The 19,479-nt window shown below is 36.8% G+C and overlaps 1 protein-coding gene across 1 annotated transcript in view; it reads right to left on the reverse strand.

The window, feature by feature from the left end:
• The window catches only part of LOC146002546 (protein MMS22-like), a 146,993-nt gene that overhangs the window by 46,896 nt on the left and 80,618 nt on the right, over nucleotides 1-19,479 (reverse strand). Inside the window, exons 11-13 of the mRNA XM_083140471.1 lie at nucleotides 18,527-18,702; nucleotides 7,212-7,500; nucleotides 3,063-3,194 (exon numbers count right to left, since the gene is read on the reverse strand). Of these exons, the coding sequence (XP_082996597.1) occupies nucleotides 3,063-3,194; nucleotides 7,212-7,500; nucleotides 18,527-18,702 (597 nt within the window). The remainder of the gene's footprint in view (nucleotides 1-3,062; nucleotides 3,195-7,211; nucleotides 7,501-18,526; nucleotides 18,703-19,479) is intronic.

A 19,479-nucleotide genomic window follows, 5' to 3' on the forward strand; every position in this document is an offset into this window, starting at 1 on the left:
TTGTTGATTGTTTGAATTGGTTATTTTCAGTGCTAATTTCTAAAAGTTATCAAAATGTTCTATTAATGTAGCCGAGCTTTAGAAAGAAGCCATTTACACCTAATACTACTTCCAAAAGCAAGTCACTGTTGTATGCATCAGCTCAAGAGTCAAGCAGACAATTCACAACTGTTCATAAACTACAGCTTGGGACTGCTTCGACAGTGAAGTCAACATCACGTTTCCTGCGATGTCTACGTAAGCCACTTGTAAGATATGGGCTGACTTGGCTGGAGTTTAAGAACACACCTATGGGCACATAATAAATTTTTAATTGAAACACAAAATATAAGGTTATACATTGTAATGTTCATTTTTGGAGATGTCAAAATGTGTGAGGTATATTTCCTTACCATATTTGGGAACCGAATAAAGCAATATAAATTCTTCAACTTGAAATTCAGTAACACTGTTGATCCTTGTATCCATATTAATAAAACATTATTGTATAAAAAAATATACACTAAAAACGTAATGTTTCCACCCTCTAACAGGGTCTTCTTCAAATGAAGATTCACAATAAATTTACCTTACCTAGTTATATACATTTCATGTAAATAATTATACATGTTAGAACATGGGACTTTAGGATAGAAGAGTTTTGTTCTGAAGTATTGTAAGATTCATTCATTTAATTATTGGAGTTTTATTAAATTAATTTCTCTTCAAACAAGTCAGGTTTCATCCCATATTCACTGCAGAAGAAATCAATGTTCTGGAATTTTTCATATCTTGCAGGATAATTCATACCCTGAAAAGTATTTTATCTGTCAATAAACTAAATTCACAATAAGGCCGGAAATTTACAATACATTTATTGTGAATCTTCGTCCGAAGAAGACTCTGTTAGTGGGTGGAAACGTTACGTTTTTAGTGTATATTTTTTACACAATAAATTTTGACTTGGTCAGCATTTTAATGTTTTATTGCAATTTAGTTTATTGACAGATGAAACACTTTTCAGGGTATGAAAAATTCCAGAACATTGATATCTTCGGCAGCAAATATAGGATGAAAAACTGACTTGTTTAAGGAGAAATAAATTTAATAATTAAATGAATGAATCTGACAATACTTTAGCATAGAAGAGTTTTGTTCCGAAGTTCCATGTTCTAACATGTATAATTATTTACATGAAATGTATATAACTAGGTAAGGTGAAGTTCCCCTCCCCGTGCATATAGCACTGTGCCAAGAATGCACATTTAGGGGATGTGGGGGAAGGGCCCCACACATTCTGAAAACTCTGACATTTTGGAGGTGACGTGATCAGCACAATGCTCCAGCCACCTTTCCTTCCCCTGTACCCATTGATTTGAGGCTGGGTGAGCCTCCTAGTTACTTTATGCAGGGACAAGGCTCGAAAAATTCCAACCTTAGATCAACCACCCTGGGAATCAAACCTGGGTCTCCCACATGGCACTCAGATGCCCTATCAACTAGAGCACCACAGCTCTTGAAATGTACATAACTTAATTAGCTTCATTTAAATTGATAAGGAATTTCCAAGTGTGCATGTTGGCAGCAGTTAATAACAAGTATATGCACTGGCATTAGCTTAGCTTTAGAAATAAATTTTGATTGGTTTACTCATTACAAAAATCTACAAATTCCTCTCAGCTATTCAACTTGCAAAGAATCACCAAGACCTTTCCTTCAATGCTTTACATCCAAAATCAATTTAAGCACAGACTTTGTGGATAGAGCGCTCTCATGTCGGACTCATTTAAAGATTATAATTTCCTTTCATTTCATGGAAGTGAAGATTATGAATGAGTCAATACAATGGAAATATTTATTGTACAATAAGGACATTAAAATTAAATTTGATATTTTATTCATCATCTGCGGCGGTCTAGTCAGTAGAGCATCTGACTGTCATGTGGGCGACATGGGTTCGATTCCAGAGGTGGGAAATCAAAGGTCAGAATTTTTCTGGCCCTGTCCCCACAAAAAGTGGCTCTGAGGCTCACCAAGCCTCAAATCAATGAACACCTGGGGGCAACCCTGAGGGGTAAAGGCAGCTGAAGCATGGTGCTCATCACATCACCTCCAAAATGGCAGAGATCGAGAATGTGTAGGACCCTACCCCCACATCCCCTAAATGTGCCTTCATGGCATGGTGCTATATGTACGGGGAACTTTACTTACTTACTTACTATTATAACATTGTGTGCCATTTTATATAATGCATCTAAAACTGAAATTTAGCCAGTTTTAATACTAAATTTTTGATCTTTTATTCACCACAAATATGAATGAGAAATTGCTTAAGTGTTGCAGAAACTGCATTAATTGATTGATTTGCTTTATTTTACTTTGCCTTTTGTGCCACTTTTGGCTAATTTGAGAAGATGGGGATGAGTGATGAAATTCATGAATAGACACTCACAAACATCCATGCCCAGGCCGGGATTCAAACTCCTGGCATCGTAGTGCGATGTGCTAACCACTACGCCACGGGGGCTGGCAGAAACTACATTAAGATTTAACTCTTGGGAAATTAATTTCTAAATTTATTCCATGGTCAAACTAAGTGCATACATTTATAGCATCTATCACAAATATATATATATATTTTTAGGGATGGGCCGATATGAAATTTTGGTCAATACCGATCAAGTACCGTTATAAAATTTACCAATACCGATAACTGATATTCTACCAATCCAATATAAAATTAGAAATGGTCCTTGAAGAACCTGAAAGGTTCACTGACCTGCTAAATAAATGTGTTTCAAGGTGACTGCAGTGCAAAAGAAATTGCATATTTAGACATATAGTTTTTTAGAAAGTAGGGCATGGAGATTATCCATAAAAATTACAAAAAAAGGCAGAATTTTGCACTAAATTATCATATATTTATCAATATATCAGATCGGTAAAATAATCGGTAATTTCACCGATAAATCGATACACCGATATGCCTATATCGGCCAATACCGATAGAGTACCGATTAATCGATCCTTTCCCTAATTTTATTTTAACTCAAGGAATTTTAAAGGAAATCCTACACACTTACCTGCTTCCAAACTCCCCAATGAATAACTTCTGTTGAGAGAGCGTTCTTTTGTAATAATTGCCAATATGGCATCCAATACTCTGCATGCATCAGTCATACTGCACACCGATACAAATTGAGGAAACCAACTGCCTGTAACAACAGTAACATGCAATTAGAGTGATTTAGTATATAAAAAAAGTATCAAATCTTTACTAAAAATTCAAATTGGAATGCAGTAAACATTAAAACATATTTACCATATTCACTAGAGTATAAGACCCTCATTTGAACACATTTTTGAGGGAAAAGCTTCATCACTGAATGTATAATTAATTTACAGTATTTCAAATATAAAGTATTCTGTAAGTCCACTTTCAATAGGTGACTTAACTAATTTAACTAGGAAAGAAAACATTTTAATCATCATTTATGACACACTGCAAGGAAACAAGAAATCGTCCAACTCAGAACAGAGAAAATTTCCGGAAATGGATGTAATAAAAAACTGAGTATAGGCATATAAGACGCATCCTGTTTTTCAGACTTATTTCTAAAGTAAAAGGGGCGTTATATGCCTTGAAAATATGGTAAATCATCTGATAAGAATCCACTGTAGAAATACTGTAAACAAAACAACAAACATAGTGGTTCGGATCCCATTTTAAACTGTAGGTCCAGTCCTGATTAGCTTTACTGTGCATAAAGTGGACTTAAAACATCAAACCAACCAATGAATATCGAAGCTGAGTAAACGCAAAATGCTCCATGGATACTGGTCACAACACAACCTGGCATATTTCTAATCTGCAGAATAAGACTATTATAAATTTAATTACGGTGCTAATTTCTCAAATATCTGTTATTTTGTGAACACACACAAATTTTACAGATTTTGTATTTTGTAGTTTTCAAGAGGTATCCAATGGTTCGACTGTCAACTCTAACAGACCAAGGAGCAATTCAACTGAGAATACTTCAATATGATTGAGTATTTTTATTTATAGATACATGCACATTCTGTTTTTGAAAGGTTTGAAGTACATTGTCCTACCATGTTTTGTCAGAAAATGAACTGCAAAATGTAAAATAAACTCTTCAACACGAAATTTAGGTTATTTACTGACACAACACTTTATGAACTCTAAATTTACCTAAGTTTTACGCAAATCATAGAAAATTGATTAATTCTGATGTACGAGGCATGTCAGGAAAGTAAAGATATAACGGATATTTATCATAGGGAAAATATGTAAGGCATAAGTTGACAACACTGACAGTAACCTTGATTTTTACTCTTTCCAGTAGCATTCATTCGAAGTGCTGCACAGAGTCTTGTGTAAGTCACGCATGCTGGAAATGGCTGCGGCAATAAAGAATCCGAAGTGCGGGCTGTGATGCAGTTTCTCCAGACAAAACGTGAATGTCCAGCACACATTCATAATCAAATTGTGGCAGTTTATGGGAACATTATGAATCTATTTATTTATTTGTTCATTTAATCGTCAAAATATGACGAAGTGGTGTCATGACTTTAATTCCTTTAAGAAGGTCATCAGAGATTACAGACGGCCTCTCCGTCCTGTGTTCATCATGGATATCTGTCCTATCTCCTGTGAAAGTGCGACACCACTTTGTCACATTTTGACGATGAATTACCGCTGGATGACATTCACCTTTTGCCTGCAGAAACTGCATCACAGCCCGAACTTCGAATTTGGCGGGATTCTTTATCGCCACAGCCATTTCCAGCATGCGTGACTCACACAAGACTCTGTGCAGCACTGCGAATGATTGCTACTGGAAAGAGTAAAAATCAAGGTTACTGTCAGTGTTGTCAACTTATGCCTTACATATCTTCCTTAAAATAAATATCCGTTGTATCTTTACTTTCCTGACATGCCTTGTAAATATTTGAGAAGCAAAAGTGAACCCCTTTACACAGGAATAAACTCAATACTCTGCTAACTACATAAATGTGTTGTAAAAAAGAAAATGTTTTATTTTTGTGTAATAAGTGTAGTTTCTAAATCAAAGTCAGGGTTACATTCACCATTTTAACACTGTAATGACATTTTACGAGGATTGAAAATAAAGTAGTGGCAACACATCAATGGCAAACCATTAATTGCAGAACCTGAAGACTTTTACATTCCCAGCCATATTATGACCCTCAGCCACACTACTCAAGGGAACTGAACACCAGCAGAAATGCCATTTTCATTCTGCTCTACTGCTTACACGATGGCATCTCTGGTGAGGAAACACTGTCCTCTCAGTAATTCCTTGACTTTGGGAAAGAGATCGAAGGGCTCATGTCGGGGAAATATGGAGGACGTTCGAGTACCTCCCATCCCCACTGTGTAATTCCCTTACACTAGAAGCATTGTGACAGCAGGCACTGTGATGAAGGACAACGGGCAGACGTGTTTGGAAATGCTGCTGTTTCCTACGCAGAGCAGGACAAAGATGATGTTCCAAGAACCTGTGGTAGTACTCGGCATTCACAGTCTGGCCCCGAGGAACCACAGGATGGTAATGACACCCTGCTGATCATATGCACGATCAACATCATTTTCCCATTCCCAGGTTCTCGGTGCAGTTTCTTGGGCTGGGAGGACAATGGGAGGAGCCATTCATTGGACTAGAATTTCAGTTCCGGCTTGTAAGATTGAACCCACATTTGATGATTCTGTTAAGAAATGCGTGACCTTTAATGTTGTAATTTGGCAAACACTCAGTTGTTCATTTTTGAACCTCGGTAAGGTTATGACGTAACCATCAGGATGCAATTTTGCAGTACCTGAGTATGTGGGGCAACACCTGCAATACTGCAGAGTGGGTTGTTCCTACTTCTGCAGCTAACTACATCACCGCTCCACCTCCAGTAATGATTGAATAACAGCAATACCAGTGTATCAGTATCAGCAGGCTTTGGATTGAATTTTAAGCTAATTCTTCTGGAGTTTAGATACTGTGCAGAGTACACTTTTTTAAGTTGGCAAAAAATCCTAGATATTGTAATTACACATGCACAACGTGCACCCTGGTTTCCGATGGTGAAAAGCAACAATTATATCTCGTACATAATGTGCAGTACAATTTAAGTTCAAGAAATGGCTTTCTTAGTTGTAGGACTTAAAGCTGTTGCTATGCCGATCAAAAGTGAATGACATCATACATATTCAGTCAGTTACCTGTTGCTATGAGGACCAAGAGGAAACTATCGTCTTGTGTATACAATGAGTCACCAAACCACACCACCTCCCCACCTCTCCCTCCACTGTGTTTAGCATCACAAAGCTTTCACTTTTGTAACCACCTTCTTTATTCTGTAGTAGAAGAAAGCGAGATCAAAATTATGTTATGGATTTGCAGCACTCAGGAAGTTATTTTCTATTATTTCTCGAACGACAAATACTGCTTATACACATCCTGTGTGATAGGAGGTGCATGCTCAAATTTTGCCAGAATGGAGCAGTTTTCTTGGTGTTGCAAAACTTTCCATTACAAAGTGAAAAATGGGAAATGGAATGGCCATTTCAATTTTATAGTGTTTTTTTAAACACTAACTGAAGAAATCCAACCTGGTAATTTGTATTTACACTTGTTGATATATATGTGTTATAAGCAGTGACATAGTGAAAACAAGTGTGGTTTCATGTTGGCTGTCTGAATTATTCTGTACCACAGTTTTTGGGAGCAAAAATTTTGGAAAAAAGTGTGCATTTTACATGGGTAAATATGGTATTATGCCAAATACACAATTTGTATTTATTATGTGCCAAATCTGTTACAAAAGATTATTTCGCATTCTGACTTCTCACAAGTAGGAGAGAAAATAAAATTGAAGGGAAATAAAGGAACAGATATAGATAGATTAGATATATAGATTGACAGATAGATAGACATAAAACTTAGCATAATATAAATTTAATCCTAAACTCTAGTTGCAATGTAATAGTTATATTCTAACACCTTAACAACTATTTTGAATAATTTCTAAATGCTGTGGTGTTGAAAGTGTCAGTATAGAAATGAATTACTAACATTATCAGCATGGGTTAAAACTGGTATAAGTTCAATCCAAAATAAAATACTTGCACACAACATAATGGAAAAAATTAATACACTTTGAGTTTTAATTGGTATATGTACTACTTCATTTACCTATTAACAGGTGTTCAGAAAGATTGAAGTGTTGGCTACAAAATGTAATATCTTGTAAACCCTCCACAAATATCCTGATTAAAGGCAACATTTCTGTGGACTTTCTCTGAGAAATTTCAATACTTATCACTGATAGATCATTTAAAAAATGATTTGCGATGCAGGCAATATCTAGTTGATTCTCTATGTGAAGTAAAATGAAGGCAAGATCTCCACGCCATATCATTTCCCTCTTAGCAATGTCCAATTTGTCAGGAAGCATCCTCAGCAGGTCTTGCAACTTTTCACTCTGAAATGAAGATGGGATGAATACATTATTACTACAGCACACACACACTTGTGCATAGCTTGACTAGGTTACCACCAATAGTCTTTCTGATTCTTAAGCGTCTCACACGACACTTAGATCCATCTTCACTTCCCGATCGACTTCTAGCTTCCTTACTTAAAGATCATGTGAAAGCTTTCTCTTTTTGAGTTCGCAACGGAATTAGAAACAGTCTTTAAATTGTTTTTCTTGTATGTACACATTGCTTGCATTATAGAATTATTTTCTTGTAGTTTACGGTTATTACAAGCATAAGAAAACAGTTTTTCGTTGTGACGTTTCAGGAGAACACACACTCCTTTCATCAGACATTTATTTTCATTTTGACTAAAGATACAGTTATAACAATGATTAGTAATTTTTTTAACAAAAAGAATCTGTTATATAATGGATGTTGTCAATGTTACATTGTTGTAATATAGCAACTTAACTGTGAGAAAAGCAGTCTGTTTTATTTTTATTTGTGATTTTTTAAAATTATGAATCCCAAATATCATCAGGTAATTCAAATTCATCATTGTTTTCACAAAGTCTCTTGATGTTTTCTGTTATAGTAAATTTTAAAGATGGTGGCTTACTCCATTTGTGAAAAAGAGAACTCCATACTGGATCTATGTTACCATTTTCATTATTTAATTTATTCCAGTGTTCTTCTGCAATGAACGAAGCTTCCCAGACATTCAACTCTGTATTTCCCGTTAATCTTTTTAAAACCCTTCTCTTTTTAATCAAATGTTTCTCTTCGATGATATGAGTTGACAAACCTGTTCTTGGGTTTAGATTTATAATGTCCAAATCGTGTTTGTGCCATCTTATTACCATTGTCACAAAGAAAAACTGTTTTCTTATGCTTGTAATAATTAGTCTTTAAATCCATCATGAACCATAGAACTACCAATCAGAATTGAGGAACACACTGGCCAGCTAAAGAGGGAGAAAGAAGAAGGGCAGTAATGTTCGACTGTTTATTCAATGAAGTTTAAAGAAGAAAAAAACATTCGACCTATACAACTATATAAATGATTGAGGGGAACATTTTATTTGTTGAGTGAAGAGTCTACTAATGATTATTGTTTTTAATAAATAGTTCACATGCCTAAATTTTCTACTGTGATACTAGTATTTTCACAACTAACACAAATCCTATTTTGAGGGGAACAGTTCAACAGTTATTAGCATCTAAACTTGCGAAGTGGTATACCGTTTGTGCAGTCGCCATTTGTAAAGATGCTATTTTAAGGATCGTGTGAAGTGCCGTGCGAGACTGGCTTTATTGATTCTGATACTGGTGATTGAAAAACTGTAAAACTTGAATTTTTAGATTATTATTGATTAACACTAGAACGGCAAAGCATCTGATACCTCCTAGAACAGCGTTCATTTTGACCTTTCATAAGAAATGCATTTAAAATTCTAATTATTTAAGAATGGGAACATATTTTAAATTTATATTATTTTCTGTGCTTTATGTATTATAATCAAAGTGTTTAGGTGGTTTAAGATACATTTTGATTACAAATAAAAATTATAATTATGAACAACTGAACACTCCAGAATACACAACATTTCACCACAAGAAACTGCTACTTGATGTGACATGTTCGGAGAAGTCCTCCCCGGTGCAAGAACACTACCTACAGGACAACTTGTAAACTATGACAAGTGGGAACATGCTCAAGACAGGTTGACACAGGAACTGCAACCTAACGCTGATATTGCAGCACACATAAATTAAACTTTACAGGGGTCAAATTGACCCCTCCTGCTGTTCTAGGGGTATAACATGAAATTTCACAGAAAGCAATTATATTTTGTAGATTTCAATATACCACCTCAAAAAGGACAAAAAATTATTAAAAAACAAAATTTTGAGGAAAAATAAGAAAAGTGGGATAGTTAGTAATTTTGACCCCTCCTGCCATTCTAGTGTTAATATTAATGTGTACATTTTCCACTGGATATGCATTAATTTACCAATTTTGCTTTAAAATATTAAATAATACATCAGAATATTAAAATAGTTGTTATTTAACTATTTCGCTGCAGGGTTTTGGCACTCTGATATAGCTTTCGCTGGGTAGTTTTTAGGGGAAATTTTCAGAACTGCATAAATTTGTAAAAAAAAAGTATTCTAAAGTATTGATATGAATTCCACCACTATTCTTTGAACAAAGGACCATAGCCAGGAGTCCCTCTTGGTGTTAGAGTTTCATTGTTATTGAAGTGGATACAGTGGCATACCAAAAGGAGGGGGTTGGGGATTGGTAGGGGTTATAATAACACTTCCTTTTGGTCCAGTATTCCTAAAAAAATGCAGGAAGGGGTGGCAAAATGAGGGCTGACTACTAAAAAAAAAAAAGTATAAAATCCTGGGCATGCCAGTGGATAAATGATCCTTGTTGCCATTGTTGTTTACATACACACACCGGTACACATTTTTCATTTGTTCAGAACCAAAGCAAGTTATTTCTTTGGGGAACAGTTCAAATGCCAGACACTGGATGACAGCATTTTCTTGTAATGCTTTTCTTACTTTGCTCAACATCAGCAATGAGAATATTTGAAATCGACTGCAGTCACTTGTAAGTTACCCATACTGAGAAAAATCGACTGAAGTCCCTTGCAGCAGCAAAAGAGTTAATCACAAAATCCATTTTTTTAAAATAAGACTGGGGCAAAATAATAAAACTTTAAATTCTGTACAATTCCCAGGATAATTCAACTTTAGGTAAGTGTTCTCATCACCAGCACCACGCATATTGACGTGTTCCACAAACACACACACTCTGGGTTCGGGGACTATGGACAGAGGAACAGTTAGTTGCAAATACACAACCCCAAAGATGGAGAGAGAATCAGTCTCCGAAACATAGGTACGGATAGAAAGTAAAAAACAGTGGCTAAAAGTCCAACAATTCAACATGAAAGTGTTGCATTGCATTTCTGTGGACCCCACAAAATATCCAGTCACTGATAAAGAATTAATCGATATCAAAGAATAAATTCCTATCAATACTTTTTGATACTGATACCAGTGGTGCCAACTGATACCAATTATGTAAACATTTTCATCAGCTCAGTCCTAATCTTGATAATACAACACATGTAAAATACCGAGTCCAGATATCTTGAACGTTCTACGTAGAATTTTCAGCGAAAAATGCAGGCTCAACCAGGACTTGAACCCGTCTCTGCTATACTGTATCATTGCTCTACCACTTAGCCACCAAGTTGGCCTGGCTTCAACTGATTTTTCGCTGTCGCTGTATGAAGATTTGGCAACACACAAGAGATGAACTATGTAGGATTTTCAGAAAAAAATGCAGGCTCGACCAGGGTCTTTGGCATACCGTCATTGTTCTACCACTGAGCTACTGAACCAGGCAACGTTGATATCTAGTGTTTCAAAGGCAACAGATCCTGTTACAGTAGCACTGACAAAGACAATTCCACACAGGTAGAACAGAAACAGCGAAAAATTAGGTGAAGCCAGGCTGGCTTTGTAGCTCATTGGTAGAGAAGTGGCATGGTATGCGAGAGACCAGTGTTCAAGTCCTGGTCCAGCCTGCATTTTTCGCTGAAAATTCTATGTAGTTCATCTCCTGTGTGTGCCAAATCTTCATGTAATCTAGAATGTTATAGAGAATGTAATACATGCACTTTCCTATCACAGGCATCTGACCCAAGTAAGTAATCCTTTCTTATTGCATAGTCACCCCACCACATCAGGCACTCAAATAATTTAATTTCAGACTTCAACACAAACCAGTATCCCAAATCAGAAGAGCCCTATCCAAACTTCAAGAGGTATTACCTACAAAACTGTGCAGCTTCTGGTGTCTACAAGACCACATGCCAATGCCAAAGCCACTACATTAGCAGGACCATTCATATTGTACAAGAACGAATTGAACACATAAACAATCTCCTCCACATCCATACTTCACTCAACTGGCTCCTCAAGGAGAACATCATCGAAGAAATGCATGCTATTATATAAAAGAAACCAACGCTAACTTCAGACAATGGACAAGCACAGCCGACCTGGCACCCTGTACTTAAAAAAATCTCAGACAAGAACAAATATGGGTCTCCTGTACAACTCCCTATCACCTGCCCAAGCACTACCAACAGCATGCACCTACGGTGGGATAATGGCGTGAAGCTTGTTCCCCATTACCCACTCTTCCTGCCAAGTGTCAGAAGGCAACAATGAAACACAATCTGCAGGTCAGTAGCTGGCAGCAGGTAGACGAGAACGTCGCCATCTGCATCAGCAGACTTGGCGGCAGCTTCGTTCCCCTGTATGCTCACATGACACGAGCTAGTAAAGAATGCACTGCCCTACAGGATGTCTCGAAGTCAGCGATTCCAGACTCTGGAGCATACTGATGGAATCTGTGGAGGTGGTGGTGGGTGTCCGTACTGCAGTGTAGCCACAAAGAGGTAATAGGTAACAGGCATCGACGAGAAACTATTTTGGCCAGTATCTACTGCATGGTTGGTGGTGGCTGAAGCTCTGGGGAAAAAGGGGACTATTATTGGGTGGCTAGGTTGAGTCCATGGGGTATGGTGGTATGCATGCCCAAAATGTAGGCCCTTTCCCAGCGCATATGGGAGGAGGTGTCTGTGGATGGGGGTAAAAGGTTGATAATAGCCACATGGAAGCAGTATTGGGTTGAGGAACGGTGGTTATTGATTCTGAGGTTCAGGGGGATAGAGGTTTCGCCAAGGTAGAAGTCACCACAGATCTGGCAGATGGGAGTATATATAAGGTTGGAGGAGTGGCTTTTGCCCTTTGGGTGAAGGGTGAACCTGCCAGCAGCGGTAGGGAGGTGATGAGGCAGGTCTTGCACCTAGGTTTATTGTATCTTTGGGCTGGAGGGTACAGGGTGAGGGGGTCTGTGTATTTTGGACCAAGATGTTTTTGAGATTGGGGAAGGGGAGGTGGAAGATGACCCTAGGTTTGTCCTGAAAGATGTTCTTGGTGTCGGGGTCAATGTAGCAAGATTGGTTTGGGTCCTTCAAAATTAATCAGAAAAAAATCCAATTCAATACAAATGCAATACGAAAACTACATTCATGAATCAATGCTCAGTTTTCTGAATAAAATTAGTACTTGCTTTTAGTATATTAATGTAACACATAACCACACATTACATCTCCTGAAATATGAGATAGTCAAAATGGTACAGACATATCAGCTGATGAAGATAGCATCACAATTCATCTAACCCATCCCTAAATTTAATCTGGAAAATGTTACATGTGCAACATGTTATGACCAATCAAGGATTGGGCATACATGCCCAGACACAAACACCCACAGACCCAACCTAAGTGCAAGGGCCATTAGGTTAATAATACAAAGGGCTGGTGAGAACTACTTTCCATTGTCTTATACTTTCCCCACAAATAGCATCATGAGTAATGCTTACAAACCATTTGCTACACCCATGGGATGGATAGAAATGCTTTATTTGTTAAAAAGTAAAAATTTTCAGGCAAACAGTAGCCATCTTGGATACAAAAAACAATGTGCTCCAAATCATATATTTGCTAAATCCCTAATTTTTTTATTAAATATAAAAGATAACATTTGTGCATATGTAAAATAAGGCCTAATTTATGAAAAAGTAAACTCATTTTTAATTATCTGGCATAAATAGGCCAGAAAAGTGAAAAAATACATTTGTTTACATTTTTCAACCACCTGATAACTCTGCCACCTGGAGGAAGGAATTGGAACTCCTTCCACAGACAAGCAAAAGCCACATGTAACCTCAGCTGACAATGAGAGGCTTCCAAGGCTGTGACATCACACAGGAGGTAGTCAGGTGTCCTATTATGACCATCATTGCATTTTAGGTCATATGGAGATCTCGTTTTTGTTTCATTTCAAAAAATTGTTATGTTTGGCAATAATCTTCAGGTCTAGTACCATTTTAAAACACGTAAAATTTCACTAAATCAAATCTAGTATACATAATTCATACAAGAGAATTATTTCCGTATAAGTATGCAGACAATGCTACTTACCAAAGCCGTGATCTCTCTCCCATGCAATGTACTTATATTAATGCATTTTGGTAAATATGCTTTTTTTAGTGTTTTTTATTATTTTCAAAGCCGTAATATATGGTATTACCGTCATCTTAATTGGCAATAGTTAGTTTACATAGCCGGAACATCGCATTTGATGTTATCTGCACAGCTTACCATTTGTTTATGCACGTAGTAAGTCACAGTTTATAACCTGTAGAAATTGAGAGTCACGCAAAGGTAATGAGTAGAGCCAGGAAGTTTGGCAAAATGCCTCTTTTTATCTACTGCATATATTGATAAAATTTTTCCGGATATACGTTTTTTATGTTGTTTTGAATGTTTTAGAAGACTTTTCATTTTGCCTATTTGGGACACCACTGCCTATTTTTAATTATAATGCCTTTTTGGCCTTTTTCAATGAAATTTGAACATTTTTAAAAAAAAAATGTGTAAATAAATTATTTTTCTCCCAAAAAACGTTGTTGGCATTTATTTTTCTTCCGTTTATTATGTGAATAATTTTCGCCTTATTTAAGTTATATTGAACTCACGTATGTTTCAACATTGCTGAAGGAGAAAAGTGTGTTTAAAAAAAATAGTATTTCATGCTGAGCTAAGATATTGCCTTTCCATTAACATGTCCTTGTGAATGATTGACTGCTGAAAACCTGTTACAGAACACCTTCACAATTACGTCATCACGTCCAGCGTCCGTGTCAGGAGGTTATTGACAAGAAACAGAACTAATGCCCAAGGGCCTTTGCATGGATTCCAAAATCAAGTTCTCTATCTTTAGTTTAGTTCTGCACTTTGGAAGGAAAGGATCGTGTAGTTGTCATCATGCCGAAATTTAGTGTGCTATTAAGTGGTAAGTTACATGGTTACATGCATGAATTTGGTGAAAGCACATTTTTGACAGATGGTACTATTCTTCTCTGCAAGATATATGAAAAAAACATTCAACCATGAGAATAAATACTTTATATCTCAGCATGTGTCAACAGCAAAACATAAATCTGCAGTTGCCAAAATGGTTGGACAGAAGAAGATATCCCTAATTTCAACAGTGGGCACTTCATCCAACAGGCAATCTCAGTTTTCTCTTGAACTGTGCAAAGCTTTCATGGAAGCAGGGATACCTTTCTGGAAAGTGGAAAACAAGTTACTGAGGAAATTTCTGGAGAAATACACTAAAGAAACGGTGCTGTCGGAATCTACGCTGCGGAAAACATATTTAAGCATCTGCTACGAAGAAGCTCTGCAAAGAATTCGTGCTGAAGTTGGTGGAAAGAAGGTTTGGATTTAAACAGATGAAAGTACTGACGCTATGGGACGCTGTATAGCCAACGTCATCATATGAACTATGGAACCAACATGCGGAGAATCCTCGTCATTTCTTCTCATGTCAGAACAACTAGAGAGAGCCAATGGTTCGTCAATAGCTCAGTTATTCTCAAATTCCCTACTTCTGCTCTGATTGATTGATTTAGTTTATTTTACTTCGCGTTTTGTGCCTCTTGGCTAATTTGTGAAGATGGGGATGAGTGATGAAATGATGAAATTGATGAATGGACATTCATAAACAACCAAGCTCGACCGAGATTCGAACCCGGGACCCTTGGCGTCGCAGCGCGATGTGCTAATCACTCGGCCACAGGGTCGGGCTACTTCTGCTCTGGTCAGATGGTGTACATCATGATGACGTGTTACTTTTTATCAGTGATGCAGCTACCTATATGAAGGAGGCTGCCATAGCATTGAAAATTCTCTTCCCGAACATGCTTCACATCACATGTGTAGCCCACGCAATGCACAAAATCACCGAAAAAGTTAGAGTGTTGCACCCAGAAGTGGACAGGTTGATTTCGAACACAAAGAAGATATTTCTGAAATCTCCCTCTCGAACCCGAACATTTCAGGAAGTTGCACCTGAGCTTAGTTTACCTCCGCAACCAGTCTTGACGAGATGGGGAACCTGGATATCAGCAGCTATATATTATGCTAACCACCTTGAACAAATCAGTGAGGTGATCGATGCTCTTCCAGAAAATGAAGCGGCTTCAATTCGTGAAGTGAAAAAAACTCCTGTGCTATTCAGAACTGAAGAATGAACTGTCGTTTATTTTTGCACATTATGGTGCATTGCCAGAGACAATTACAAAGCTAGAAAAAAGAGGTGAGACTCTTGTAGCATCCATGAAAATCTTCGAGGAATCTATGCAGCAGATGATGGAAGTGTCAGGAGAAAAGGGGTCAGCTGTTGTGGAAAAGTGCAAATGGGTAGTGAGTGCAAATGATGACTTGAAACAATTGAAAACAATCTGTGATATTCTAAAAGGTGAAAATGCTGTTATCGAAATGAGTCCAACTACATTTGCTTGTTTTATGTATGCTTCATTAACATTTTGCCAGAAATTATAGATAAAAGTAAGTGACTTTCAAGTGTGCCTTTTTCAGTTTATTTTGCCTTTTTTCCCATTTTTAGTGCCTATTTTCCACATTATAAATGCCTTTTTGCCTGCCTATTTTAACGAAAATAAATGCCTGAACTTCCGGGCTCTAGTAATGAGCAATCCTACATACGTGATATCATCGTAAGTTGTAATTTTTCTTTATTTTCATGGCATGAGATATGTTTTGTAATGTTTCTCTTGCAATCGAGTTACTTTCGTGCTTTGGACATAATTCTTTTGGTTACAACCGTTTTGAAGCTTACAATAGAAGAAAAGTTGTGATCCAAGATGGCATCGGAAGTTAGTGGAAATCATACATGGGAGAATAAAGGAAGAAGAAGTGATCCGGTAAAGAAAGTATGGCAGACTACATAGACGCTTTGTTTTAAGGATGACGAATAAAGACGAATAACTGGGAATCAGGTGATGCTGCAGTTAACATATACCGACAATGGTGTAGTTTGTATATTTCAGCTATTTTGACGAAATTATGGCAGTTGAACACAGTCGGATGTGTTGACGATTGTGAGATATAGAACAGAACCCAGGACAATGACATCGATCTTGTGAAAGGACTAGGCAACTATAACAGATTGATGGTTTGGTATCCTTTATAAAAATCCAGAGCTCTGGTAATAAATTAGAAGATGGACTAGGATTTAAGTGTTTGCGCATGCGATACTCCGTAAGGCCTTTTAACAAACATTAATAAATTAAGCAATTGAAGAATTTCAGTCCGAGCACATGTAGCCAAAAAACTCGAGTGACTTACATTTTTATCCAACTACTGTATCTAGTACACAGAAATTGACGTAATAAGTCTGTAACTGCATGTATATGTTTTCCTGCAAATTAAATATGTTCTTTTTTCCTATATAAAATTTGGCATTATTGAAAGTACAGTATTTGGTTGGACTTAGATCATTGGTATAACATTTCAACAGTTGCATATTTAAATAGTTGCTATAATGTGATGTTCAAAGTCTTAGTGCATAAATTTAACAGAGTTCTTTTACAGGAAACACTGCACCATCATTACATCATATCACATCAAACATCTAATTACATCCTTAGGTATACTAGCTAGCTGTGCTACTGGCCACGTTGGCTCGAAAGGTCTCATCCTAAATTGGCATATAAATCCATTTACTTGGTGCTTATTGTCATCCTGGATGGGTAATCTTGGTTGCTTGCTGGTGATTGTTGCTAAGGTGAGGCTGATAGCGCTTCTCGCGTTACACTATTCTGTTCTGAGCTTGGCTTCCAAGCTCACTTGTGTTTTGTAGCTGCTTGAGAGCAGGTCAGAGGTTGTGTTGCTGGCCAAAACCAGTGCATTAGTGGCCGCGTGGGCCTTGAACAATGGACTACATTGGAAATAGGCATCCAATGCCCATGTAAGTTAAATATGGACCTGAGTTAGTGTTACCACACAGGCAATGCCTTATTTGAAGTTCTGAGTGAAATTTTCGCCAATGTGCCGAAATCTGTGTCCCATATCCAAATTGGGAAAGCCAGACCACATGGTTTGCAGGAAGGAGCCATAGTGGGATCCATCATGTATCCATGAGCATCCATGGTCTTTATTATTCCAAGGAAGCAGGCCAAAATCACCAGTAATTCAGGAAAATACCCATTCTTTTGTTTTGGGTGCCCCATCAAATGCCAGGTATTGGAATGTGGTTTGGAAGTGTGAAAAAGTATGTGGCCTTCAGGTATGAAGCGTAGTGTGTGGAAATGGCTGATCTGTAAGTACAAATTCTTTTGTGTATTTATTTGGTGTTTTCTTTGTGTATCAGTGATGTCTATGCTTGGTGGTGGCCATGCCACAGATGGTATTATATATTGAATAAATGTGCTGTTTCAATGTGATTGACTTGGATATCATTAACGTGAGCAATAAGTCTATAAAAGCCTCCTCTACCTACAGTTTTAGAATTTAGGCAAAACGTTCGACTGTTGGTTAACAGGTCTCCCAAGGGACACCTGTTATAATCCACATAACACCACACACAGCATAAAGCGTTGCTCTTTGGAATAAGTGTTGTTGTTTTCTCTTTTATTCTTTGTTGATTTGGTTATTCTCCACCAAACCCTCCCCATAAGAGTCGCTGAATCTCTAAGAGTACAATAATAATGAAGATAGCATCACAATTAATCTAACCAATCCCTAAATTTAATCTGGAAAATGTTACATGTGCAACATGCATAAAGAACCAAAGAATACCGTAACTTGACATTACTTTTGGTACACACAGAAATTAAAATAGACCCACTCAAAGGTAATATAAGTTGTACTGAAGCCAGGGATTGACTTGGCAGTTCAGCTGATTTAGATTATTGGTACAGAATGCTACATTCTAAAGTTCAACCCTCAGTTAAACCACAATTTACATCTACTTCCCAATGAGCCATGGAAAAAGTACACTATGCAAAAAAACACAAACATCTTAATAGTAGAAGTAATAATAATAATAAACTAGAATTCTTACCACTTCTTGAACGTTGATTGTGACAGCAAGTGTCAAAAACAAAGAAAAAAAATTGTACAATCCCAGTTCTGTGAGCGACTTCATTTTCTGGGGAGAAAATTTAGAATATATTCGTCCTCTTATTTGCTGCCATAGCCTTTGTTGACCACTTGTCATGCATTTATTTAAGTGGTTACCTAAAAAATAATAGATTTTTAAATTTATCTTATTATCAGAACATAGGAAATAATATTTGTACATACAGCTCAATCTAGATGAGAAGAAACCTGCACAGTCAATAGTAGGGCTCGGAAGTTGATGACCTTAAAATTATTAAAAAATAACCTACAAATAATTTTCGCTCTTAAAATGAAAGCTTGATTTTCTCATTAATTACAAGAGAGTAGTTGAATAATTAGACAAAACCAGTTGTTTGGTGTTTTAAACTACTGAAGCAAAGAAAAAAAAACAACTAATTGCTAATGTAGTTTTCTTTATTTCTACTTCAAGGTTTTCTGTGTAAGTCATTCTTCACCTCCTTTCAGAGTGAGCCTTGCACAATACAGTAGTCAGTCAGCACCTGAAAATACAGTTGTGTTTTGCATACATCAGATTATCATTTCTTTTTACATTGTGACTGAAACCCAAGTTTGAAACGATTATAGTGGACAGCAAGGGAACCTCAAAGTTGGCTTCACACAAAGTATTTTAAGTGCTGGAGGAGAAATAAATGTACCAAAATTAATTATTTAATCCATTGCCAAACTTTCAGTTAAAAATAATATTGTGCACTTCCATTGACCGTATGAAGAACTTGCTTAAAAGACCATGTCAGGAAATTTTAATACATAAATTATGCTAGCAAATGCATTTAAAATTAACGAAACAACAGGGGTGAAGAAACATAAACCTGAAAAATGCAATAAATATGGTAAAAACTACTGAAAAATGATCTAAATACCAAAAAGGTCAAA

This window comes from Lepisma saccharinum, chromosome 18 (assembly GCF_977018435.1).
Source record: "Lepisma saccharinum chromosome 18, izLepSacc3.1, whole genome shotgun sequence".
NCBI classification, from domain to species: Eukaryota; Metazoa; Arthropoda; class Insecta; order Zygentoma; family Lepismatidae; genus Lepisma; species Lepisma saccharinum.